Source organism: Triplophysa dalaica, chromosome 5 (genome assembly GCF_015846415.1).
Source record: "Triplophysa dalaica isolate WHDGS20190420 chromosome 5, ASM1584641v1, whole genome shotgun sequence".
NCBI lineage: Eukaryota > Metazoa > Chordata > Actinopteri > Cypriniformes > Nemacheilidae > Triplophysa > Triplophysa dalaica.
In genome coordinates this window covers 10,577,244-10,604,977 of record NC_079546.1, presented here as the reverse complement: position 1 = coordinate 10,604,977, position 27,734 = coordinate 10,577,244, and the positions used below count along the sequence as shown (strand labels likewise).

At 36.6% G+C, this 27,734-nt stretch overlaps 2 protein-coding genes across 3 annotated transcripts; one reads left to right on the top strand and one right to left on the bottom strand.

The window, feature by feature from the left end:
- Positions 1-16: 16 nt before the first annotated feature.
- kdm7aa (lysine (K)-specific demethylase 7Aa) lies at positions 17-25,788 on the top strand. 2 transcript variants are annotated; one of them, XM_056749377.1, is made up of 18 exons: positions 17-335; positions 13,331-13,416; positions 13,506-13,623; positions 14,375-14,535; positions 16,044-16,185; positions 16,648-16,834; positions 17,546-17,708; positions 18,546-18,633; positions 19,844-19,950; positions 20,051-20,142; positions 20,366-20,452; positions 20,589-20,816; positions 21,054-21,178; positions 21,957-22,135; positions 22,316-22,410; positions 22,510-22,631; positions 22,818-23,143; positions 23,461-25,788. In XM_056749377.1, coding segments are annotated over exons 2-18 (2,310 nt in total). In that variant the 5' UTR covers positions 17-335; positions 13,331-13,415; the 3' UTR covers positions 23,550-25,788. The 2 variants fall into 2 exon arrangements, with proteins under 2 accessions (XP_056605355.1, XP_056605354.1); XM_056749376.1 differs by lacking the exon at positions 17-335 and adding an exon at positions 5,953-6,064.
- Positions 25,789-25,828: 40 nt separating this feature from the next.
- Positions 25,829-27,416, bottom strand: ndufb2 (NADH:ubiquinone oxidoreductase subunit B2). Its single transcript, XM_056749378.1, has 4 exons — positions 27,214-27,416; positions 26,557-26,701; positions 26,098-26,189; positions 25,829-25,959 (listed from the first exon to the last, which is right to left on the bottom strand). Exons 1-3 carry the CDS (start codon positions 27,297-27,299, stop codon positions 26,118-26,120), a joined length of 303 nt encoding a protein of 100 aa, XP_056605356.1. The 5' UTR covers positions 27,300-27,416; the 3' UTR covers positions 25,829-25,959; positions 26,098-26,117.
- Positions 27,417-27,734: the final 318 nt, after the last annotated feature.

The window sequence follows — 27,734 nt, the reverse complement described above, 5'->3', positions numbered from 1 at the left end:
ATAGTTCCTGTAATAAAATGCTAATGGGAGTGGTTGCTAGTTATCAAGTTTCAAAGTGTGAACGTAACATTAGTTAGACTGTTTTGTCTGCTCAGCTTTTGAAGTACATGTATAATAGTGAGTTTTGTTATTATTATAATCACAATTACGTTCAGAACCTTCTTGATAATGGCAAATTTAGTCATGGTGAAATTAGCATATTAGCAAGGCATTAACAGACCTCAGACGTTGCTTGTGATACGGCAGGAATGTCCATCCGACAAGAATTATGAAAAAGGAACCGAAACTGGCATCAAATCATCGCAGAAGCTCGACTCAAGGTAGCATTGCGACAGGTTAGTTGTGAGGGATGTGATGTTATTACAGATGCCGCTAGAGGGAGACAGAGACTGATATCACATTGTACATTAGCGTAGGGAATTTTAAGCATTTGCCTTCACCTTGAACTTGACAGGTAAAAACATCAATAACAACTATGTTTACGTGTGTATAAATATTTATTGACGTTTCCTTGATCGCCTAAATACATTTGTCCACTCAACCCCACACACAGAAAACTGCTAAAATATTTTTTTGTGGTACAATTGTAGAAAGCATATTTTTTGTGTGCATTGATTATTTATGCCAACACCATGGTTTTACTACAGTAATCATCGTTTTGCTATGGTTCTTAAAAAAACGTGGTTTTCGTAACCATGGTTATTTTGTGGTAACCATGGTTTTTCTACAGTGATCATGTTTTTTAGTTTTTAGCTGTGGTAAAACCATGGTTGATTTTCATGAGGGTAATTTTGTTTGCAAAATGATGTAACACTCACAGAAGAGTAAAATCATACAAGAAAAGCAAATGTTTCCATCAAACACACATTTTAATGGATCATTATACAAAACGCAGCTATCAATACGAACTACAGGCTCTGTCTTTGTTTGTGTTGTGTTTGACCACATGGCTCTGTGTTTGTTTGTGTGTTGGCCTCTTCTGGTCCCGCCTCCATGTTTCCAATGACCACGCCCCTTTGTGCAATACTTGTGTCTTCATTTGTTTGAGTGATCTAACGTGTTCCTCATGTTCTCAACTCCATTTATTTGCTGCTGTTTTTCTCTTTTTGTTTGCCGGTGCGTCGTGCCTCATTGTGTTGCCGTTAGATGTTTGATAGAAGTTAGTACTTTTCTGCAATTCTAGTTTTGCATACGTTTTCCATTTCAGAGTTTTCTTTCTATTGGTTCTTTTCTAGAGTTATTAAGTTTACTTCAGTATTTAGCTTTTTCTTTGTTCTACCATACAATAGTTAGTTTGCCTTCAACACTTTCTCTTACTAGTGCTAGTTTTCTTTTTAATAGCTCTTCTGTTACAGCATTGCTTTATTTTTTGTTCTGCCTAGTCTTGTTTGCTCAGCTTCATCAAGAATTGGGTGCAGTGCCTGACTGTCTAGAGAGTTTATCCTCTTGTGTTGTGCGATCCTGTCTGGTCCTGGCAGTTTTTCTTAAGCTTTACACTGCCGTTCCTTTGCAGCTCTTTAATCTACAGTACATCATCTTGGGCATCATCTGCGGTCACTCTCTCAGATTGTCTTTGTGTTTTGTTCTCGCCTTGGACTTTGCACTTCATTCCTTGTCTTGGCTGTTGAATTTGAATAAATCTTGTAAGTCATTCTGGGCTTGAATCCTCATTCGCGCAGGCCTGTGACAAGGGTACTATCTGTATGTGACAAAAGAAACCAAACATGCATGATTTGGATGCAGCTAGCAATGGCATCTGCATTTTTTCCACAGAAGGTGGCGCTTATGTGTTTGTTTGTGTTGGCCATGTGCTCTCCGGCCCCACCACCTAATTTCCAATGACACGCCCACTTGTTTAGTCTGTGTTGTGTCTACATTTGTCTGAGTGATATTACCTGTTCGTCATGTGCTCCATTTATATGCTGCTCTCTGTCCTTCTCTGTTCCCCAGTCTGTACACCTCCATGTGTCGCAGTTACAGAAGATGTTTGTTAGAAGTGGTTCCATGTTTACAATTTTAGTTTATTTAGTCTTCAGTTTCAGAGTATCTTTGGTATCTTTCGTGTGACTGTCATTCCAATGCAGATCTTTAACCCTCTTTCTGTCGCCGTCCCGAGTACGGGACGCCTGTGTTTACTTCAATATTGTCCATGTTAATTCTAATCAAATCGTGACAAACTATATACCGTCTGAAAGGTCTAAGAGTCTAGATTACAGATATAAGCGGTGTTTGACAAATTAAAGTCATTTATTTGTTTATGAAAAAAGGGCACATAAAAACTGTATTTTTATATTTTTGTTTTCATTCACGTTTCAATTAAAATTTGCATCAAAAAGTGAAAATATTTTTAAATATTATATATATTTTTTACATCCTATAAAGTTTGGAAAAAGTAAAAAAAATGTGTGTGTGTATGTGTTTGTGTTTGATCTGTGGTGTCAGGTGTCATTTCAAGCAACCTATAGACCTTTGGGAATCATCCTATAGATAGGGTGTCTCCTAGTGGCCATTTGTCATATTTCACCTAAAATACTTACAGAAACCAGATTACAGCAGATACCAAGCTGAAAATTTAAAGACTACTTGTTTAGACCTATGGCTTTTACTTTTTATATTTTTTTGGCCAATTTTTTTTAATATATTAATATTTCATAAAATTAATATTACAGCTCATTTTCATAACAATACATTTAAAATCCAATACCTTTTAGACACATAATTATAGTTTTATTTTTTAACTTCAACAATAATCCTCCAAGTGTCTTTTTTAAAAGAGACCAAATATGTCTCTACTCCAAAGCATTCAATAGTTACAGCTGTTTAAGTTTGCATAGTGCATTTTTTTGTCTTTGCTCAAAATATGGACCGACAGTTAAGGACTTACACTGTTAAAATTTGCTGTAATTTTGCAGCAGATTTGACAGTAATTTACTGTAGATTTGATAACTACTTAATATTTTTCTATTAGTACTGTCTTTAATTTGAATAAACTTTACTTTAATCAGATTTAAAACACTTTGGCTTTTGAGCTTCCAAATGAGCAAAAGAGACTGGTCTCATAACTGGAATAACACTACAAAAAAAAAACTGTTTTCTAGTAAAAACATTTAAAACTTCATAAATTACAAAACATTTACATAACAAGAAAAGTAACCCAAGATATTAAGTTGTGATTAATGAAAGAAAATATAATAACTAGGTATATTCGCTTTGGATAAAAGCGTCTGCCAAATGAATAAATGTAAATTTATGTTTAGATACTAAATTGTAAATGAAATCTACAGTAAATTACTGGCAAACCTGCTGCAAAACTACAGCAAGGTTTTACAGTATAGATGTTGTCCTGGACAGAGCGATCACTCTCTCCGCTTATTGTGTCTTGTGCCTATTGTTTAGACTCTTTTCAGCTCATCTACCCCTGCATCTTTGTGTATTGTCTGTTGAATGTTAATACATCTTTTACTCATTCAAACCCAGTCTCATGGCAGTTTTATCTATATAAATACTGCTAAAAAAAGAAAGTTTAACATTTACTCGATTCAATCCTGATGATAATGTCGAAATTTAATGTTTAACTCAAGCTTATGTCCCCTGCTTTAGTTCCACCACCATACATGCAAACTCCTCTTCCTCTCCCTCTTCTTCTATACATTTGGTCTCTTTATTCATGTGTGCAAACAGCAACAAAGAGGTGTCATCTGTAATATCTTCAATTTACTTACATAGCGCTTTTCACAATGTGCATTGTTCCAAAGCAGCTTTACAGGAGTAAATAAGAAAAACAGAAAAACACAGTAAGGTAAAACACAGAACAGTGCATGGTGTTTATAAACCAAGCAAGATCATTATAATAAATAATGTCTAGTAAATAAATAAATAATTATGAATGAGGACTAATTGTAATCGACTTCTCACAGGTGCAGTACTTTCAGCTGTGAATCAACGACTATGTTCAACAAAGTTAATGCAATAGAATTTGGGATCTTTCGGTAAGATCTGTGCTATCTGTTTGCAAGGAACATGCTAAGGAAAACTGTTGTGCCAAGAAGGTCAACAAAAGCCTGTATAGACACTTTTCAAAATGTGAGATTAACCATAAAATAAAACCGAATAGACCAGAATTTTGGATATAATAAGACAAGAAAGAGATGTTAGGCTAACATCTGTATTTTTTTTAATAAAAGTTCATGTAAAATGTCTATTGTACATCAATCGTATTCTGTTATTCACACCACGTGCAATTATTTTCTATATGTGCCAACAGAAATTTGCCATTATGGAAAGTAGGAAAAAACACCATCTTGAAATAAGTCGGTATGGAAGAAACTTTGACGTTAAATGATGGAATTTGTTTCTTGCCATGTCTGTTTCTATTTAGTATAATGTAAACAAATTGTCGACTGAGATGTATCAGATGTATGTATCTTTCTTCTGGAAATATTTGTAACAAAATGAAAATACATAAACAATGGGCAATAAAGGACATGCTTAACCTTGCCTAATCACTGTAAAAAATACTCAGGACTTATAATCTATATTTTAAATTGGCTCAGTTCAAGTTTTGTCAATTTAAGGAACAGTCTGTTGCCACAAGTTATAATTTGCACTCATGTAACCAGTACAAAATTGAGGCCTGAATTGTTTTATGGATGCTTATTTATTACTTTTTTGTGACTATTATGACTATTTTGATTCATATTTACCATCAGATATATTGACATCAACAACAGCTGACATATAAAAAACAACTGACATTTTTTTATTTAACCTTTATTTAAAATATTAATTATAAATAATATTATAAATATTAGTAATATTAATAATATTTGCCACACACATCAGATCCTGCAAATAAAACTTTGCAAATATACCATAGCGTAAAACTAGAGACTAACCCTCACTAACCATAAGAATCTATATTAATACATAATAATAACAAAAATGATCTGCTGCTATTAATATTTATAGATTATACATAATATATATATATATATATATATATATATATATATATATATATATAATAGAAAAAATGTATAGGATAATGCAATGTAAGTCGCTTTGTATAAAAGCGTCTGCCAAATGCATAAATGTAACGTAAATGTAATATCTATTAACTTAATTCAACGGTAGATGGCGCAAAAAACCACAAAATGTTATGTATGCGCATAGTCCACATGAAATTATTTGCTCAGTTGGGAAATTAAAATAAATAAAAACGAATTTAACAATAAAACAATTAAATTGATGTATAATGCGAATAAAGAATGTTAAACTAAAAATAACTGAAATGTATCAGTCATGCCAACTTTTCTGGCGTAGCTCTATGATGACGTGCGCAGATGGTTCGCCCACCCCCACCATGTCATAAAGCTAGCAGCTGATCACGTAGAGCACGTGCATCACGCTGATTCCGAATGAATACAAAAGCCACCCTTTATACCTTTTGTTCAGTTTTTGAATTGCGTATTTACTTAGTCTGGTTTTGCGTTTGACAAAATGTTTTACAATTTAATATGAATATAATGATTTGTTATTATAAAATAATAAATATAAAAATATTATAAATGAAAGGTTGTGATTGCGGTTTTAGTGTAGTGGTGATAAACCCGATTTACACGTACATTACACACTTGGGTTACTTTTACTGTCTACCCTCAAGCAATGAAATCAATTACATTTCCATAGTAAGTCATTGACTTTTCATTATTAAAATCAAGTCGGAAGGTCCTAAAATGACAAACTTGAAGTCACCACATTGTGTGAATTGAATTTATTGAGACGCCCCCACACAGTGTTCGTGTGTTTGGTCATGTATGTAGTGGAAGACCCATTTCGATATTAAAAGAATGTTCCTTCGGAAGTTTCCGGTTGTGGTAACCCCGCCTCATTTCGTCATTCGGGAGACTTCGTCACCGCTATCCCCGCCCATACCGTGCTCAGCGTTGTTTAGGGACATTAGGAAGATGGCGGCTGCCCAGCTCTACTGTGTCTGCCGGCAGCCCTATGATTTTAATTTGTTTATGATCGAATGCGACATTTGTAAGGACTGGTTTCACGGCAGGTAAGGAAATTATAAACTCATCAGCAAATCTGAAGGGTCTGTATGGACGGGGTGCCCTGCCATGCCGGTATTTTGGGTGTAAATCTAGAGTGTCATGTGAAAGTCCGGGTGACGCGCGTTCAGGGTATTTAAATATGACGATGCGCGATCACGTTCGCCTAGTGTGCGTTGTTAGCGATATTTATCGATGTATTTAAACAATATACGGAATAAACTTTAACTGAGCAGTTTTGTGAAATGTCTGCCCTCAGATATCCTCAATCACGATCAGATATTCTTGTTTTCTTTTTGAAGTGAGCTGCCAAAAGACACATGGCTCATCTGAGTGTGTTATGAAACTGAACTCTACGTACTGTTGAGATCTTAATATTTTCTTGTGCGAAAAATGATATATTATGTCTTTTATGTATCTTTGCTGGAAGTTTTAAGGTCGTTGTTTCTGTCAGACAACTAAACTTATTTAATAAATATTCACCCTAGTAACTTGTGAAAAGGAGGTAAAACTGTGCCAAGACTGCTATTCTTACTGTTGTGTCATAGCGCAACGATAGTATTCGAACTGTTAAACGATTAATTGCAATTAATCGCATCCCGATTAAAAGTTTATGTCTACATAATATATGTCTTTGTGTACTGTGTATATTTATTTTGTATTTTTAAACACATACAGATGCATTTATATGTGCAGGAAATATTTGTATGTTTATATGTTTATATAGCCTATAGTTTAAGTTGTATATTAAGTTTTATTGATTTGTTAAATTTTTCTTGAATATATACATGTATGCGTATGTGTTTATAAATATGAAATGAATATGGAGTATTAAGACGGCATATACGATATGCAGACATATATTATGTAAATCCAAACTTTTATTCTGGTTGTGATTTAATCGCGATTAATTGGTTAACAGCTCCATACTGAAAAATGAATTGTGGTTGTAGTTAATTTTACAGTTTGCGTGGGATCTTATACCAAATATGTAGGCTTATAGCAAATATGTTTGTTCTTGTTTACCTATTTGTGCCAAATACCTGAAGTTATCTTTGCTAATACAGTGGCCAATTTAATATTTAATCACTATAATTTAAGTGGTGGAATGCCTTAGTAAGTGCATGCATTTAGACTGCATAATTGTTGCCAGTTACCACAATGAAAAGTATGATAATCATGTCTGCTCATGTCATGTTTGTCTTGTTTTCTTGTGTGCATTTTTTCATATCGTACAGAGTCAGGTAGTGTAAGCATTTTATGGTGCGTAGAAACAACAATTTTGTCATAACTAGATACACTACTAAGCATAAGCTTGTCTTTCTTGGCACACCAACATTTGTGAACAGATTCTTCTTTGTGAATGTACAAGTTGTGAACTTCCCTTCCCATCTTGCAACGTAACCCATGGTTTACAGTCAAACGGTTGTGTCTTACATAACTTCCAGATTCCCCAAATCCATTGAGAGTGATAGTCAAAACCATTACGACACGTTTATAGTCTCACTTCACTCTAGTCTTACTTTTCATCTAGATCAGCCTGGTGATATTCTTTAAGCCTCATCTGGTATGAGAGATGCAAAACTTGTCCTGTAGCATTTGGTACGACGGAAGTTTTAGCAATATGTAGGTGCCAACCTGAATGAGGTAACACGTGTCTGCGATTGTCCGTTAAACAAGTTTGATCTGTTAAAGGATAGTTCACCAAAAAGTTCACCAAGTTCACATTCCAAACCTATATTAGCTTTCCTGTAGCTCAGTGGTAAGAGCACTGCGTTAACAACACAAGGTTGTGGGTTCGAACCTAGGGGATTGCATATACCTATGTATAAATGTATAGGATAAAGAATGTAAGTTGCTTGGATAAAAGGATCTGCCAAATGCGCAAATGTAAATGTAAATATTACTTTATTCCTTCCAAAGAACCCCCAAAAAAGATATTCTAAACTATATAATCACCGAGACATTTCTCAAAATATCTTCTTTAGTGTTCTACAGAAGAAAATCATATACCGGAGCTGTAGGTGACATTTTTTCTTGAGTAGAACCATAAAGAAGATTGTTTGGTAAATCCTCAGCCCTCTCTGCTTCATATAATGGGAGTCTATGGGGTCTGAAGTTCTAAGAGTTCCTAAACGCATGATTCCAAAAAGCGGCTCCTGGCGAAATGTTGACATTTCGTGAAGCGAATCGTTTAATATTTACATAAAACTGAACGTAATTTTTTTATAATATTAGCCATAATGTGCAGCCTCTGCACACAATCGCAATCTTCTTCTTGTAGTATCTGGTGGCGGATGGTATACAAGCGCGTCTTGTACTATCAGCGCCACCTGCAGAAAGGGATTGTTGAGGCTGTACAGTATGGCTAATATTCACCAAACGTCAACATGTCGCCATCAGCCGATTTTGGAATTATGTGCTTTAGGAACTCTTAGAACGCTGGACCCCATAGACTCCCATTATATGAAGCAGAGAGGGCTGCGGATTTACCAAACAGTCTTCTTTATGGCTCTACTCAAGAAAAAATGTCACCTATATCTTGTATGTCCTGAGGTTGAGTAAATAAACAGCAATTTTGAGTTTTGGGCTGAACTATCCCTTTAAAGGGATACTTAACCCAGAAATGAAAATTATGTCTCCATTTACTCACCTTTGAGAGTTCAAGTTGTTCCAAATCTGTATAAATTCATTTTGTTCTGATGAACACAGAGAAAGAAATTTGAAAGGATGCTTATATCCAGACAGATTTCCCCCCCGTTGACTCCCACAGTAGGAAAAAATACAACGGTAATCAAAAGTGCCCTAGAACTGTTTGCTGTCCTACATTCATCAAAATGTCTTCTTTTGTGTTCAACAGAACACAATATAGTAATTTTTCTATTTTGTCCTACTATGGGAGTCAATGGGGGGCAAGATTTGTTTGGTTACAAGCATTCTTCCAAATATCTTTCTCTGTGTTCATCAAAACCAAGACATTTATACGGATTTGGAACAACTCGATGGTGAGTAAATGATGACAGAATTTTCATTTTTGGGTGAAGTTAAATCCTTATTAAACTGGGATAGGAGCAAGTATTGAAGTTACATACTTTAGCAAGATCTGGGGTAAAGGTTTGGTATGTAAAGTCTTTGAGCTACCAGGGAGGTAGCCCAACAACAAAAGCTCAAGGGTCGTATGGGTTCAGCAGATGTGTGTGCACATATACCCTGACCCTAACACAAATTCAGACCTATCTGATTCTGGATTACTCATAATTGGGAATCCTTTGGTTATCCAACAGCTCAGCAAGATCATCTTTCCCTTGTTCTATGTCTTTACAAATCATTCCCATCAATGGATTTGCTGAACTTGACTGTCTGCAGTTGCAACAGACACATGAACATGAGTTTATGAACATGTCAGACATGAATTGTGTTCTTATTTTATTGGTTAAACATACCTCTGGTGGTTTAATGTGCAGGGACAATGTAAGTAAGGAATTCGTAGGCTAGTTTTAACATATCGGTGCTGTCATAACATGGTTCTGTTTGTTCAAGTTGTCTAACGTGTCGACATCTGCTAGACCAATGGTGTGAGTTTGGGGTGGGACTTCCAGTTTGGGTGACAATGGCTGATACGGTGAGTGTTTGATAAAAACGGTGGTTGTTTTTGCAATTCCATTTGGTTGAGCTGAATTTACACAGTTTGACATTATAAAAATTGTTTTTGAGGATCAGGTGGAGCTTTGATATAGAGGCAAGAGTTGCAGATCGCATCTTTAAATTAGAGCATACAACACTTAAAGTAAACTAATAGAGAGGGTTACAGAAAGAGCATATGATGGCTGCTGGAATTGTGTCAGAAATGTTTGTTTCATAATTTTTTCTTTCTTAATCTCATTGTTTGTCATTCTATGGTGGGTAGTTAATCTGCTAGTCATGACAGAATGGCTGACTCAACTGCAGGCGGGTGGCACACTGACCTGATTTACATTGTGTTATGAAACGCCTATGGATAGATAAAGCCTTTACAATCTGTCAGTCTGATTCAGTCTGTAGTAATACAATCGTGTTTGGTATATTAGGCTATATGAAATTGAAAATTGGCCTCACAACAAGCCTTCAAATCTTAAAGGGGAGGTGCCACAGTGATACACTTTTATTTCAAAACTGAAATTCCTCTACGCAACAAAATTTCTTACTCCCTAATTGGACAAGTCTCCCGGAAAAGCACTCGTCAACTTGCGTGAGCGAGAAGAATGAGGTCGCCCACGCGTCAACCAGGGAGAAGAAGGTGTATGTGCACACGTCAACCACCTGGGGCGAGAGAGAGAGAGAGAGAGAGAGAGAGAGAGTGCACTGCGTTCATGAAGTTCGGCTATTCTGTTTGTTCACTGCATTTTGGTGATGAATGTTATATAAACGGTGGATTTGGAGATAGTTTGAAACTGATAGATGGAGCGGTACCAGTACTAAGAGATGCCGGACGTGAACCACATGCGGTAATTGAAACTGAGGCCTATGTCTGTGTTTTGTTGGCAATTGCCGCGTACATGCATAATGTAAAAGACACATTCATTGTGAACCAACAGCTATGCATGGATAATGTGATAATGTATTGAGTCCTTGTGCGGAAGTCTCGCCACCCTCCTGCACACGTTTAGGGCTCGCCTGTTTTCGGAAATAATCGTACAGATGTAGCTATCTTTTATAAATGTGATCAAACTAAAGACTCTTCGAAGATACACAGTATGCAATACTACTCTAGGTACGCAAGATTAATATGAGATTGGTTTAAATTAAAACCACCATTTACTTTTATATTGTGTTCCCCTAGTTAATTTTGTCCATTTTTGCTTGTGTCAAAAAGTTTTACAGCTTCAATAATAAATGGTGTATTGATTTTGATAAGAAATAAGGTTTTTTTTCTCTGATATCATTATCATCAGTATACTAACTAGTCTATAGAGCCCCTAGCATAAATTTCAACAAAACATAAGATAAATTTGAACATAAGATGTAATTTTTTGTTTCACATGTAATTTTTGCTGTTAGTAGTATAGAGTAAGCCATGCTTTTTTACAGGAAGCAAGACTTATTGTGATGCTTGAAGGTACCTCTGTTGCAAACTGCTGAGAACTTTAGTTCGTTCATCTTCCAGAGGAGTGGGATCTGATCCATCTCTTCTTCCCTTTATTGTTTTGTTCTCGGAGGAGGGAAGCGGAGGAGTAGCGTGGGTGTAGATTCATTCATACTTCAACCCTTCCTCCCCCATCTGCTCATATGTCATCACATGTCTTGCTGTGATACCCAGGTGACTGAGCCGGAGTCATGGCAATGGTACAAGTCTTCCCTTCGGAGCTGGGGATTTTGTTCCAATTGTTTTGCGGGGTTAAAAGACCGTCTTTCAATAAATGGTGTAATTTGTTGAATCGAAAATTCTGATATTTCTTTCCATAAGAGATGTATTACACAGTGGTCCATCGACAATCCCCCCAAAAAGTTTGGTTATTTTCCACCCAGCCTTGGGTCGAAAAGTGCTAAACGCAGCCATTGGGTTAAAGTTACCCAGAAAATTATTATATTTGACCCAACAATGAGTTAAAACAACCAAGCATAGGACATTTGCAACCCAATGGTTGGGTTTGTTCATTCTTCCACATTTTATATTATATTATTCCAAAGTGCTATGGAAAACATATCAGTTCTCCAAAGCCAAATAAATGAAGCCAAAATTGGGTCTGACACCGATTCCACTGATTTTCTTCTGGTTAAGACGCGTGTATACATGAACTGACATTGAGGTTGTGTCCGAAATCGCACACTATACCCTCTTTCACTATTTCTACATTAGTTCACTAATATAGTCCGCTTTAAGGAGCGGGTGAAAACAAGTGAGTAAATTCGAACACTCGGTACATCACGGAAGTTAGCCGTGAGTGTACATCGGTTGTACACTCGTTATTATAATGCTTCATATGATTGAATGAGTGCACTCAATAATGTCCACTATGGATTCAGAAACACCAATAAAAATGGATGTCATCTCAAATAGTGCGCTGTATTAGCGTATGGGGACTATTTTGTTAATCAAGGAAATTCATCCAAGGCTCGGTTAGCCATGCATTTTTACAAGAATTGCCCCCAGCTAGGCCACTTCTGGAACAACAGCATCTTTCTTGCTTCCCGCTTCTGCTTTGTCTTTCCCTTTCGTTTCCTGCAATAATGAGGAGATCAAAGCTAAAATAGCAGCTCACCGAATCCTGTCTATGTTCAAAGGCTGTCTAGTCTTTGAGGAGAATCACCTTACTCCAAGAGTCCCCTGCTGATTTTAACAACCCCAAATCACAGTATCCAGTCTAGATGTGGTCCTTTTATCCTGACTGTGAAAGCATTTACGGCAGAATCAGTAAAAAGTGGTTTAAGAGATACTTCAGCCAAAAATGAAAATTCTTCCAAATATCTTTCTCTCTGTTCATCGTTACGAAGAAATGTATAAAGATTCGGAACAACTCGAAGGTGAGTAAATGATGAAAGAATTGTCATTTTTGGGGGAAGTATCCTTTTAAATAAGGCGCCTTTGTGAATTTTGGGATGACATATACACAATAAAGTGTCTCTTGTACGGTACAATATCTCCATCATTTGCCAATAAACAGACAGCAGAGACATTTTCAGTGTTCTCTTGTGTGGGCGCAGTTGATGGGTCAGTAAATCTCTTGACGCTGGACTGTCAAAACTCAATCTGATCGGAAATCAACCTCAGGGATGTGTTCACATGGGTGGATGGGCGTTACGGTTGTGGTTTTACCGCTTGGCAAAGCGGCTTGACTTGTGGTTTGTGTGACGTGGACAACTGAGGAAATATCAAAACCGTGACGCAACGCTCTGTTGAGTGGATCGCTAGTACACACCCACTGAACCGTTGACTGTGGAGTACGAAGTAAAACTTGGGCGACCCACAAAGTTTTGTCCTGTCATCTTTTGGTGTATTTTAGAAAATTCCATGATACCTTTGGTGTGCTTTGTGTAATGTAGAAGTCATCTACGTCCACTGCATTTGCTGATGTCATTAGACATATTGGACACTTACTAAGGACACCTAACGCTATGTAATAAAGTGCGGTACTTAACAATTTTGAGGAATGTCTTCGTAGTTTTCGATACATGGGGTCAATGTTGGTTACAACGTTCGCATCTTTTGTGTTCTGCAGATGACAGGAAGGCATACATGGTTGAAATGACATGAGACGTGTCCCTTTAACATTATCTTTCTTGTTTTTGCGTTTCAGTTGTGTTCAGATAGTGGAGCACTATGCTGCCGATATTGATGTTTACCACTGTCCCAACTGTGAGCCCATCCACGGACCGTCTCTGAGTAAGAATGGGCACATGTGCTTGTCAAATGCTTTTGTTCTGTGCATTGGTATTGCTGTATTGACTTCTGTTTCTGTTTGTCTTTCTCAGTGAAAAAGCGTATTAACTGGCACAGACATGACTACACTGAGCCAAATGACGGCACACGACCCGTGCAAGCGGGAACGGCTGTGTTCGTACGGGAACTCCAAGAGAGGAACTTCGCCAGGTATGAGCACCTACTTCATTTAACCGCATATGAAACTGAGAGACTGGGAAATAAGTTAGATGCGTCTCAATACTACTCCACCATTTAAGACAAATTACTGTATAAAATGTAGATTTATAAATCATATTATAAAACATAACATATAACATAAAAAACCATATTATGGCCGTTAAATGACTAATCGCAATTAATCACGATTAATCGCCTCAAGAATAAAAGTTTGTGTTTGCATAATATATGTGTGTACTGTAAATATAATTTTGTATTTATAAACACATGCACATGTACATATTTAGGAAATGATTTCATGTATTATTTATATACAATTTAAATTATATATAAACATCTATTGATTTTTATATTTCTCATAAATGTATCCGTACATGAATGTGTATGTGTTTATAAATACAAAATTAATACGTACAGTAAACAAAAATATATTGTGTAAATGCAAACTTTTATTCTGAATGCGATTAATCACAATGAAACTATTAACAGCCATAAAATGTTTAATTGATCTGATATAATGACTAAAAGTTGCATTTTAAAAATATATTTTTTTAATTCTACAATGGCAACAAAGTTATCACAAACGCATTGTAAATATTAAGTGTATTGAATAACATTTCTGTCACTTGTTTTGTGGGCAATATCACATCAAAACTAATTACAGAATGCATTTCTCATGTGCATGGGCCAATTATGGAGTTGATTTTTTTTGTTTCTTTTGTGTTTGTTTGTTGTTCAACAGCGGCAGTGAGATTCTGGTGTATATGCAAGGGAGTCAGGTAACCCAACTGTACCTGGAGAAAGAGGGCTTCCATTACCCCATGGTGGTGCCTGAACTGGATGGACTGGGCCTTAAACTGCCCCCTCCGTCTTTCTCTGTCAGAGATGTGGAACGTTACGTGGGTAAGAGCTCTGTGTGTGCGCTGCATTTACTGTCTATCACATAACAGTCCTGGGAGACCCTTCGACAAGTGGGCCACTGGAGCAAGTCAGCCTCTTTTAGATCAATAACACATTTGCATTCATATGCAGACCTACATGAAACACGGACAGTTAATTCAATGCTTCTTATATTATTCTTAATATGTTTAAATAAGGATTCATCCCTTATTCTGGATGTACTTCCTTGCCACAATAGCATTTTAAACACTTTCTCGTTGGACTGTAAAGCCTTAGGTTACCCTGTGCCTTTGGCGACGCGACGTGGTTATCCATCCATGCCCGTATTGAATGGGTTTAGACCAAATTCATTTACAGCTGTGGAGGTTATCTCTCCTCTACATTAGACCCGGAACATTTCATCTCCAATTACAAAGCTTTTGTACAGCACAGCCAGCCCGAGCTCAGGTTCCCAATAGGTTTGTTTTATCTAAATGCTTATGTTACAGGGTTCCCCCTTTTGCACGCCGCTGATCTTTGAGCTGGATGTATTTTAATAGTAACAGGTGTCAAGGGGGAGAAGTGTGTGTGCTTGTGTGTGTGTGTGAGGGAGAGAAAGAGGGGGAACGGGCCACTTTACAGATCATGTTGCTCAGCCAGTCTGGCACAGACAAAAGGGCACTAACCTCTGTCTCTCGTGTATCTAGAAAACTTACACACACCTAAAAGAAACACACTTTAATAGTTTGGGTGAAGGGAATGTAGACATTGTTCAAACCCCAGTGTCTGTCTTCTGTGGAGATTTAAGCGGAATTTCCAAAATGCTTCATTTTTATATAAAGAAAGTGGATGGAGACTGGAGCTGATTTCCTTTAGAAATGACAAAAAACACTATAAAAGTACTATTCAAGGCCGTACAATTTTAATGCATGTTATTCAAAATATTCAAAAGCAATGAATGGCATGAAACGCTTTTTATGGCACCGTTATGCTGCTTTTATTGCCGTTTTTGCCCTAGTCCCCATTCACTTTCATTATATGAAAAGAATCATACAAAATACTATATCAAGAGGAAACTATTGCTTTAAATGTTGTTTTAAATATCTTTAAAAAAAACTTTCTTAGCTTAAAAAAGTAAACAAGACTTGAATGATGAAAGACATCAGCATGGGATCAAAAGTGGTACATACTTCAGCCCTTATGCAAAGTTCCCAAATCTGCGTATTCTGAGCTTTAGAAAGTTTAACCTTTCACAATTATGAGTTGTAGGATTGTTTTCCGCCAGCTGTTCCCTGTCACCACACGCTGGCCAGCTGTGTGTGTGTGTGTTTGTGAGAGGCCAGTTGTCCAGCCAGGCCTGTTTCCGGTCCTCAGCCGTCACTTGTGATTTGCGACTATGCAGCTGCATCTCTCAAAGTTTCAAAATATATGTTCATAAACTGATCAAGAGAAAACATTCGAGATGATCTGAATATTAATGCAATGTATATTTCACTTATTATTTATAAATAATCTGCCTTTCCGTTTTCCAGGTGCCAGTAAAGTTATCGATGTGATCGACGTTGCGAAACAAGCAGATAGCAAGATGAAGCTGGGAGAGTTTATAAGATATTTCCACATGCCCGAACGGCCGAAAGTGTTGAACCTGATCAGCTTGGAGTTCTCCGATTCAAAGTACGTTTGTGTGGAAACCACCAGTTTTGCATTAACTGTCAAACTGTATAGATCAGCAATGCACAAACTAATAAATACTAGCATTATGTAAATTAGCACTATTTTAGTTAGTTAATAATATTCAGTGGCTTCTTAAAATATAAATGTGTAAATCTAATGAAGTAAACCTGTTATGACATCTTTATGAATTTCAATAGAAACAAAATGATGTAGGGATCAGTTGTTTAAAACTAAAATAAATGTTTATTCTTTATTCTGAGAAAAAGTTAACATCATTTATTCCCCAATGCACTTGGTTGTTCAATTGTATGAAACAAAATTCAGTCCTTTTCAAATACTTTTTGCTGCCGTTTATAGAAATACAATATGTTATTTGCAAAGCTTTCACTATGTTTAACTGAACCCAACAATAATTTGCATGCAGAAGCTCTGGTTTGATTTTTATATTCTGGTTTCTTTCAGGATGTCTGATTTGGTGGAGGTTCCGGAAATAGCGCAGAAGATGTCCTGGGTGGAGAACTACTGGCCCGAAGACTCGTTCTTCCCCAAACCATTTGTGCAGAAGTACTGTCTCATGGGAGTGAAGAATAGCTACACAGACTTCCACATTGATTTTGGAGGAACCTCAGTGTGGTACCATGTTCTCTGGGTAAGAACTGAGGCCGGTGATATAACTTAAATCTGCTCTGTGATGTGTACTGTTGTACCATATCACCTCAGTGTTTTAGTCTGTGATTGGAGGTCTAGTCATGTGACTACCATCTGCGACATCTGTTATCTTGTAATACATTAACACATTTTGTTAAAAAGTAATTGAAGAGGTTCATGAACTAAAGCTATTGCAAGATTTTAAAGGACAGTTTGTATTGTTTTCTATTAATAGAATTGACTTCAGTTAAATCATCTTTCTATGTAGAAATGATTATAATCTTAGTCAATATAAAGCAATAGTTTACCCAAAATTCAAATTCTGTCATCATTTACTCACCGTCTTGTTATTTCATACCTTTCTTTTGCAGAACACAAAAGAAGATAGTTTGAAAAATGTTGGTAAAATAAACCATTGGTCCCCATTGACTTGCACTGGTTTTGTGTCCAAACAATGGAAGTCAATCGGGACCAAAGATTTTTGGTTACCGACATTCTTCAAATTATCTTTTTTGTGTTCTGCAGAAGAATGAAAGTCATACAGCGTTAAAATGACAAGAGGGTGGGTAAATGATGAAAGATTTCAAATCTCTTTAAATTAAGTTTCATTAATGTACAGTATATTTAAATGTGCTTTGCAATGATGCACAATTCAAATTATGTTAATGAATAATCCTATTTCTCTGGTTTACACATTATTGTTGTTTCGCAGGGAGAGAAGATTTTCTACTTGATCAAGCCGACAAAGGCTAACCTTGCACTATATGAGTCATGGAGCTCATCACCCAATCAGAGCGAAGTATTCTTCGGGGATAAAGTCGACAAGTGTTACAAATGTGTGGTGAAGCAGGGATCTACCATCTTCCTTCCCACAGGTGAGATCACAGTGTCACTCAAACTTGTCATTTTCATCTCACTGCCCATCCCAACATTATGGCCTAAATATTTACAGTATTATAAACGTTTAGGTTTATTATAGGTAATTATAAGCTAGTTCCAATGAATAATATTGTCTAAGTGTAACACAAAAGCTTGCTTTGTGCACCCATAAATGACTAGCGGGCACAAAATGCAACGTTAACTTTGGTAGAAAAACACTTGCGTGGTACAGCACGCCACGACTATAAAATAATATCAGGCTGTTTTCCTTGGCTCCTGCCAGGAAAATTTTAGATCAGTGTTTTGCATCTGTGACCCTTGTTACAGTTGGGTGTGTTGGGCAACAATCTTTGCCGAGCAACGTACTAAACAGAACAAAAACATTCCTGAGGGCTAAGACGCAACTCACGTGTATCTGTTTGAGTGAAAAGAGTCAGGAATTACAAGTATTGCCATCATTCAAAACCATCTGCGGTAGTTTCAGCAACTGAAATAGCGGTGATGCAGCATGGAGGTGGTAGACGTATAGTGACTCTAGGGGCTTATTATCACAGCCGTGTGTTTTGTGGTGTGAGTAAGTGAGAAAGCGTGCACGGCCCTTGTCACACGAAGGAAACGTCACATCTGACGAAGCACAAAAATCCCCCGCATGTGTAACATTCTGTCTGCACGCAACGGCCAATACTCATACAGCCAGACAACAGATATTTTTGTCGATGGCAGTCTTTTTGGGGGTTTGTGGGTTTGAGGTTATACTTTATATTTAGTTGTTGATCTGTATTTGGATGGTTTTGTTTTGGTTTGTTAACATAGCTCTCTGATGCCCTCTACAGGTTGGATCCATGCAGTGCTCACCTCTCAGGACTCTATGGCGTTTGGGGGGAACTTCTTGCATAACTTAAACATAGGCATGCAGCTCAGGTAATACCTCTCTTTTCAATTCTTTGGTGTCTGCGCTATTGCATGTCATAGAATAAAATGTGATACGCGTGTATATTAGGTATATTCATATATAAAATATACCCATCCACAACTAATAATTTATAGTATATTTATTAATTTTTTCATTATAATATTAGTATTATATTATGATATATGGTTTTTAATTATATTACTAGAATTATAAAAAAAAGATATATGTTTCATATACATGTTTTCTTTCTGATATCGCCATCAACCTAACTTTTAAAAGTATTCAAATCATGTAGTAGTTATTTGTTATATAGTATACTACATTCTTATAATATAGTATTTATAAAATAGCCATAATAGTAAATATTTGACACACATAACTTAAACATAGGCATGCAGCTCGGGTAAAACCTCTCTTTTCAATTTTTTGGTGTCAGCGCTATTGCATGATATAGAATAAAATGTGATACGCATGTATATTAGGTATATTAAAATATATAATATACCCATCCACAACTAATAATTTATAGTATATTTATTAATTTTTTCATTATAATATTAGTATTATATTATGATATATGGTTTTTAATTATATTACTAGAATTATAAAAAAAAGATATATGTTTCATATACATGTTTTCTTTCTTATATCGCCATCAACCTAACTTTTAAAAGTATTCAAATCATGTAGTAGTTATTTGTTATATAACATACTACATTCTTATAATATATTATTTATAAAATAGCCATAATAGTAAATATTTGAAACACATAACTTAAAAATGAACATTTCTATTCCTGGATGCTGATTGGCCAATACAGTATTTTGCTGTGTTAAAATATGCAATATAGTAGCAGCTACGACATAAAACCAGCATATTATGGCTATGGTTAATATCATTCTAGAGGCTGACTATTCATTTAATTCAATATAAATTCAGGTTATTCAGGTAATTCAGGTTAATTTAGTTTAAAAGTGAGGGGAAGTATATAAAGTAAATAAATAGATTTATGTATGTATTTAAACTTGACAAACAATGTAAAAAATCTGTTAAATTTTAATACATTTGTTTATTTGTAATTTTACTGAAAACCTTTTTTAAACAATTTATTTTATTACAGAAATACTTATATACCTCAACCCCTTTTTATGTACCTCACTGCTTAAAAGGCTGTGACCATCCTTATAAGAACTGACTATCTCTTCATCCTCATTTAGGTGTTACGAGATGGAACGCAGACTGAAGACTCCAGACCTCTTTAAGTTCCCGTACTTTGAGGCCATCTGCTGGTATGTGGCCAAAAACCTTCTGGAGAACCTTAAAGGTGAGTCAAACGCAGCATTGAGTGAATTGACTTTTTATTGGTTCCTAGTGATATTGAGAAGATGTAGATTTAACATTTTTATGTCTGTCTGTGTTTTCAGAGTTGCGGGAGGATAAATGTCAACCTCAGGGTTTTCTGGTGGACGGGGTGAAAGCTTTAATCTCATCACTGAGGACGTGGCTGAGAAGAGAGGTGAGGGATGCTTCTCAGATGCATTTAGCAGATCAGTATGTGTTTCCTGAATCTCAAACCCCTAACCTTGGCAGCACCAGTTAATCTACTACAAAAATGTGTGGACAGTGTTTGGTGGTTTTGTAAATAACAGTTTAGTAAAAAAAAACTCTCAATGGGACGTCTGGATCCACTTTAACCGTCATGTTTAGTCTTCTCATATTTATGTTTTTGTTCTCGCCAGTTGACTCAACCTAACAGCGAGGTTCCAGACAATATCAGGCCAACCCATCTTATTAAAACTCTGACCAAGGAGATCCGGTACCTGGAGGTATGGCATTTTATTAGAAAGATTTACAGGTGCCAAGTGGGAAAGTGAGAGGCACTTGGTTCACTGTGCAAGTCCAAACAATTATTAACTGATCACAAAGTCTGGTATGAAACTGACCCACTTTGTTCCTATTCAGGATGATCCGAATAAATTTGGAAAGGCTCAGGGAAGTGCCGAGTGCCCTTTAACACGCTCGTTGCTGGAGAGGGGCTGTCAGGCACGACGGGCAGCACGTCGGCTACGAGATCATCATCATCGACACCATCATCATCATCATCATCACAAACTTCCCTCTAATCTGGACATCCTGGAGCTTCACACGATGGAGGTGCTGAAGAGACTGGAGGTCGGACAGCTGGAGGAGGTCAGAGACGTTTTGTATCCCATCATGCACCGCAGCACTAAGTCCTAATGTCCTTTTACATCTCCACCTTTGCTTTTATTATTTCATTGTCACACCGGTGTTATACAACGCCAAAGGAAGGGTTGCAGGGAGTTTTTCCCATTTTTGACCTGACCCGGACATTTGATATGTTCCCTGATTTTGCAGCATGCATTATTATACACTTCCTGTAAAACAACATTTTGTGTTTTGGAACAGGATCCCGCTTTTACTGCCAAAGTGAACGGCAAATTCAAGAAAGTTTCCGCAGCGTCCGCTGAGGCTGTTGAGGGTAGTTATGATAACGCCCTGCGTCTGGTGCTATGTAATGGCAAAATTATGCGGTAAGCCTTTTCGGTCAAAAAGCCAGGTTTTGTAAATATAGATGCATTTTTTAAACCAATCATAGCATTTTGATTATTTTGGTTATGTTTTGATTATGATTTTAAATGTTATTTCTTTCTTTTAATACACATTTTACATTTTTATTTTATTATGACATATTAAAAATTAACTTTTAAATGTAACATTTCAAGTCTCCATCAAATTAAAACGTATACTTATTTGTTAGCTTATATTACTGGCAGTGTTGGGTAAGTTACTCTGAAAAAGTAATTAATTACTAGTTACTCATTACATGTTCAATAGTGTAATTAGATTACTGTCCAAATTACTCTCTCCAAAAAGTATTTAGTTACTCATTACTAATTACTTTCTATATCCTACACCAACCTTGATTAGTTAAGTGATTCAAGGATAGACGTGAAACGGCTTATTTAATTCATTCAAATAAATAATATTATTAATTGACCAAAGTATTGCAAATGTGAGCACAGATTTTAAAGTAAGACTTTGAATTTTGATGTCAATTACACTATTGCACACGCATCTATTTCACAAAGTATTTAGTGTAAGTACATCTAAAGTAACTGTAATTAAATTACAGAAAAAATATGAGTAATCCCTTAATTTACTTTTTCAAGGGAAAAGTAATTAAAATACAGTAACTAACTAGTTACACCCAACACTGATTACTGGTATTGTTTTAAACCGTTCAGGCATGCGTGAGAGTCAATCTGCGAATTCTTAAAATATGAAAATATTCTTCCGATCTTCTGACAGAGAGAGGCTTTCTATCAGTGATGGGGAAACCAAGGTCAATGGTGTGGAAATGTCACAATGCCATCAACGTGAGGTGAAGTTGGAAGGAACGTCTTTGAAGCCACTACAAATTGTGAAAAAAGAACAAACGGAGGAGGATTTTAGAGTATGTTACTATATCAAGGAATCAATCAGCCATGGTAAGTCAACAAAGACCTCTGGGAGTCACAAACCAACTTATCAAGGACTCTTATACAAAAAAAGCTGTGTATGACAACATATGGCTTTTATAGTAAAGGCTAATGTAAATGTAACATTTTGTTGTCGAGTTCCTTAGAATGAGGCTCGATGTGTGTTTGACGGACATTTTGTATTGTCAGGTGGAACGGTGAAGACGGAACACAGGAGAGAATCGTCACAACACATAGCATCTTCAGGCTCTGACTCTGAGTCAGACGCAGAACATTCTGCTGAGGTAGAAGATCCAATAAGTTCAAAATGAAACCTTCAGGTCAATGTCTAGAAATGTATTTCCTCTCAGGTTTTTAACCATGTCATATCTTTCTAAAAACAGAAACACTCATCAGAGTCCGAGAGTTCTGAGGATGAGGATGGAGGACACCAGAGAGAACCAGTGAGCTTTGCGGACCATCTGAGCTCCCCGAAGCACGGCCACCATAAGCAGTCTCTAAAACGGTACGGCTACCCTTCATTTTACACACCTCAATTATAACCAGTTAAAAGGTCAACTTGACCTAAAACCCACCACCAAATCCACGTTCTTTAAGGTTCTTTATAAGGAAATTCAATGTCTTTGTAAACATTTTGCTGGGCTTTTCTTGGTTTTGTGTTCTGAGAACGGAAAATCTTTTTTGTCCACAGAGAACGTCCTACCTCACCAAACACAGATAACGCCATTCAGGGCATGCTGTCGATGGCAGGAATGCTGTGTCGACAAGCGTCAGAAGAGGGCGCCGTCCTGCAGCAGCCGTGGTGGTCCAGTCAGGGTAGCAGTAGCAGTAACAGCAACAGTAGCAGCGATGCGTGGGACAGCAGCGAGCCCTGTTCGGCACCCAGGAGCCCAGAGGGGGAGGACGGGAGTCTGGGAAATGTGTACTCGTACAGGGAGAGCTCGATTTCCCCTCCCCTTCACCCCTCTAAGAGACACGCCCCTAACCCCAACCCCATCAGCAATCAGGCCACTAAAGGTGAGTATGTGGAACTGAAAGTGGGTTGAGAAATGCGTATAGTTTATTTTTCCTTGTTTGTGTGTTTATTTAGCTGATTTTAAATTAAAACATAGTAAAAAAAAAGTTATTATAATTAAAACAACCCATCTGCAGTTTGACTGGATAGATTTGATTAAAACATGATTTTTGAAAAATCTGTTTTTCAAATGAACACATTCACAATTTCACGAAATTGTAAAATAATGACATTTACGTTTACTGTAAATGGAATAATGTGCTGTAAGGATTTATTCTATCAAAACTTTCTGATGACTTTATTTGTGTCTGTTTTACAGGAAAACGTCCTAAGAAAGGACACGCGACGGATAAACAGCGTCTGGGGAAGCTATTAAAGATGAGCTGCCATGAAGGCTTGTTCCTCTAGCGCGAGGCCATATGTAATAAAACAACATAGCTGCTTTTCATTATACGCTGAGATTTTCATCACACATTTACACACACTGTGCATGTTTAGGTCACAGGGTATGTTTATTAGCTCAAACTCCCTTTGTTCATCAATCACATTTAACACACATTATTCATCAACGCAGGGAAAACTGAGATTTCATCAGGAAACGAAAACATTAACAGCCAAAAGTTAAAAGAGGAAGCAGCATAGAGTTGAAGTCAAATGTGCTTGTTGGAGTTAGTTTGTGCGACACAGGCTAAAGCCCCTCTTTTCCCCCCACCCTACCTCCAATCGCATCTGTAGCGCGAGTGAACAAGGACGTCTGCCTAGACCTTTACAGTCTGATGCTGGGACTTGTTGTTCTCTTCTTTCTACTTTGATTGTCTCAGGCTGACGTATTAGGTTTAAAGGTGGAGGAGTTGAAATGGTGCTGAACATTTGTATACCCCCCACTAAGCAATAATTGTATGGCGGTGAGTGATGCGTTGATATAATGGGACGTGTTTTTAGGATGCAACATTCGTGTACGTGTTGACAAAAACTGCATATGAGGGTTAGGAAGGTTTTGAAGCAAGGTAGCTGGTTAAAGCTGGTCATTTGCTGGTTTAAGATAGCCAGCTAAGCTACCATGCTTCAAACCTTAACCAGCATTTGCTGTTTTTTCAACAGTGAAACATTAGGAGAAAAATATAATTCTTATGTAATCTTGTTTTCTTTGACTCAACATATTTTCCGTCACACTCTGGTGTTTGTTAAGGGATATTGCTGGTTGGATACAAGTAACGCTCTTTTTTTGTGGCATGCTTTTACAAAAAATGATTTTAACTTTTTCTTAAATTTGTCAAAACAAACCAAAAAAGTTTGACTGTAAATATATAATTATATAAATATATGCTATGTGCAAATGATAATTAGCTTTTGATGTTATTCGCTATTGTTTTTACGATTTAGGACCATGTCACGTCGATCTCAACTTGTATTGAACCCGCAATATTTCTTTTAGGGGGTAATGTTCCATTTATATAGTGTCTCAAATTGATGTCACACATGTGACTGCACTTTACAGTGCAGCCTCTGAAATACTGTGTGACGTAGTTTGCAAGGGCTGAAGATGTTTGCCATGTGATTGACAATGATCTATAGCTAGTCCCGAATAATTTATGTTCTCTTCTTTGTTTAATTGTTTTTTACTGGATAACTATTTATTAATTTCAAAGATATAAGGATTTATATTGCTTTCTGAGGTTCTTGTTTTTTCATTGCATTTCTGTAAATATGAGTATGCTTTAGAATGATTAATTCAAGAGGAATGAGGTTTTAAGTTCGCCAGATTTTCTAGTTAATACAAATTTGAATGAGGTTTTTTTTTGTCAGATTTAGTTTAAAAATGTTAGCAAAGGTAGATTTGAAATATGTTCTCTTTGTAACCTATCGAAACGGATCAAAATAACTTGTGGTGCTTATGTGGGAATTTTGAGGAGAGGAATTGTTTTCTCAGGGAACAACTGACATCTTTGAATCCATCACCAGCACTGTCATACAATCGCGCGATGTTTTGTACTTGTTTCCACAAATCTGCCAACAAAGTATATATATATTCCCATTTCTTGTATTTTTTTGTTGGTGTAAATCCAGGACCGAGGGAATTTGGTCCTGCTGTACAGTATCAAATGTCATTGTAAGAGAGTTTGAATAGAATAGCACCACTGTTTTGGATGAGGTGTGTTGGTTCATGAAAATGCACTATTTTGGATCTGCAGGACTTGAATTGGGTGTAATCGATAAAACTCAGGCTTTGTGAGTTTTGGTCATGTGCATGTGTTTTTTAAGAAAATATTTCACTGTTCCCAATACCTCCTTTAAAAAGGTTTCTGAAGGGTGTATTTCTAAAGGCAAACAGCATGTCTTGGTTCTTCAAAGATGTTCCCCTGCATTGATGCATTAATTGTACAGTATTTATGAATTTCTTGCATTTATTTACATTTTCCGCTGTGGTATAGACTCGTGAGTTCATGTCACTGTGTTTCAAATTCTGTGTTCTGTTCCTCTTTAACATTTTCCCAGAGTGCTCTTTGAAAGTTTTGGATGTTGATTTTTTTCAATGCAATGTAAATATATGATGAGGGGGAAATGTTTTGTAGATCACACTGTTTTCCATTTTCCTTTACCAGATGTTAGGTGGTAATAAAAACACTGTTCTATTGATAAAAGTCAAGTCATTTACTGGTGTGGCTGTTTACGTATTCAATTGCAAATGAGTTCAATAATTTTATTTTATATGCAACTGTTACAATTAGACTTGACAATAAGTCCGTACACATAACAGGAACAATCAGTTTCCTTTACAGAAAGTGTGCAGGTTCGCGAGCGCATATCTGGTGCACATCTGCAAAAGCAAGAAAGAGAGATATCGGTCATTGGTTTCAGAGTGAGCATACATCCTTTGGTAAGTAATATGCACTGAAGCGTGTCATTCTGCCAGTTTATAAATCACATCAAGAACTGTTATTAAATTGAGATGTACATTGGTCTGCAGTAAGTCTATTATTCGTCATCAGGAGGGATTCCCAGCTCCTCATCTGTCCATGCAGATGTGTCTGGCCAGGGGAAATGACCCTATGAGAGACACGACAATTTAACAGAAATATCCAATAGAAAAAAGTTCTAAATGGCATATTTACATACTACTACTTCTGCAGTGTTCACGGTGTGTACAGTATGCAAAATGTCATTAAACACCTGGATGACCAACTTTTAACCATAATGTAAAACAGAACACAACGTCTGGAACACAATGTCTGGAATAAGGTATCCCAGAATGCAAAGTGATAACTTAATCTTACATTTACAGGTTGAAATGAACCACAAATACATTTAGTCAATTAGGTTGCCACAATCTACTAAAATTTCTATTCTTTCAAAAGATTTTCTAATAACGATCACATTTGATCTCATTTTATTCCCAGAAACATTTTGAACTTACCAGGACGGCATCTGGGTCATGCCAGCTGTGCCACAGGATCCAGAACCACATGGCACCACTGAGCAGCTCTGCCTGAAACTTCTGGTTCTTGGTGATCTGAGGAGGTTGTCTGTATTGAGCTTCAATATGAGGACCTCCTCCTGCCCTGAACACACAAGACAATTTACAAATAGTGGCAATAACAATTTTAATGTTTTATAATGTAAAATCTTCTGTACTTTATTAGCCTATATACAAATGTTCAACAGACTACATTAAGACGTTATATATTATGCTATTTATGCAATTATAAAATTGCTTGATTATTAGACAATACAGTTACCTACATTGGTAAACATGATACGATCGTTATTAAATCGGCTGCAATACCATTTTATTTATTTATTTTAAGTAACGTTAATAGGCTAGCATAGTGTGTATAGCCATATTAATAAATACTTAACCTTACCATTGTAAAAACAACTAATACAATCACATCACTTGCTTTTTTATTTCATTGTAATGCGAACTTGGGCATGCCATTTCGTTAACTAAAGTTATCCCTCTCAACCTCGTATTAAGTCGAGTTTGTACAACCATCGTATTTTGGGGTATAAACTAAAAATACAAAAGTCAAAGCTAGCCTAGCTTGCTAGCCCCTCGATAATAAACACTCACTTTCTGACGGTCATCTGCTGAGGTCCACGTCTGAAAAGCTGCAGGCCGGCTCGGAGGACACCCGCCGTCCTCCTAATAGAAGACATGCTTGTATGTGTGACAAAACTCTCTGGGTTTTAATAACTTTGTAAGGATCGTGGTGACCAGAAAGCCAAATGTCACCTTTACATCGCCTGTTTCTAAGACCTGCCAACAACGAGCGCTGTGATTGGCCACATAAGCAAAGACGTTACACTGCTGTACAGTGTTTATTCGCTAGAGGGTACCAAAGACCCGTCGAGACATTCAATTATAAACCTAAAGCTCAAATCTAGTGAATTCGTTAAAAACATTTATTTAGGAAAAGATACAGAAAGTATATCTACGTATGTATCACATTTATAAATAATACAAAAATATAAGTACAGAACAAGAAATAAAAGTTACTGATTTGTGTTGAAACATATGTTACAGACGACTCAATACATCACACAAAAAGTAAGTAATAGTTCTTTATTTGGTAAAACCAGTGTAAACAAACA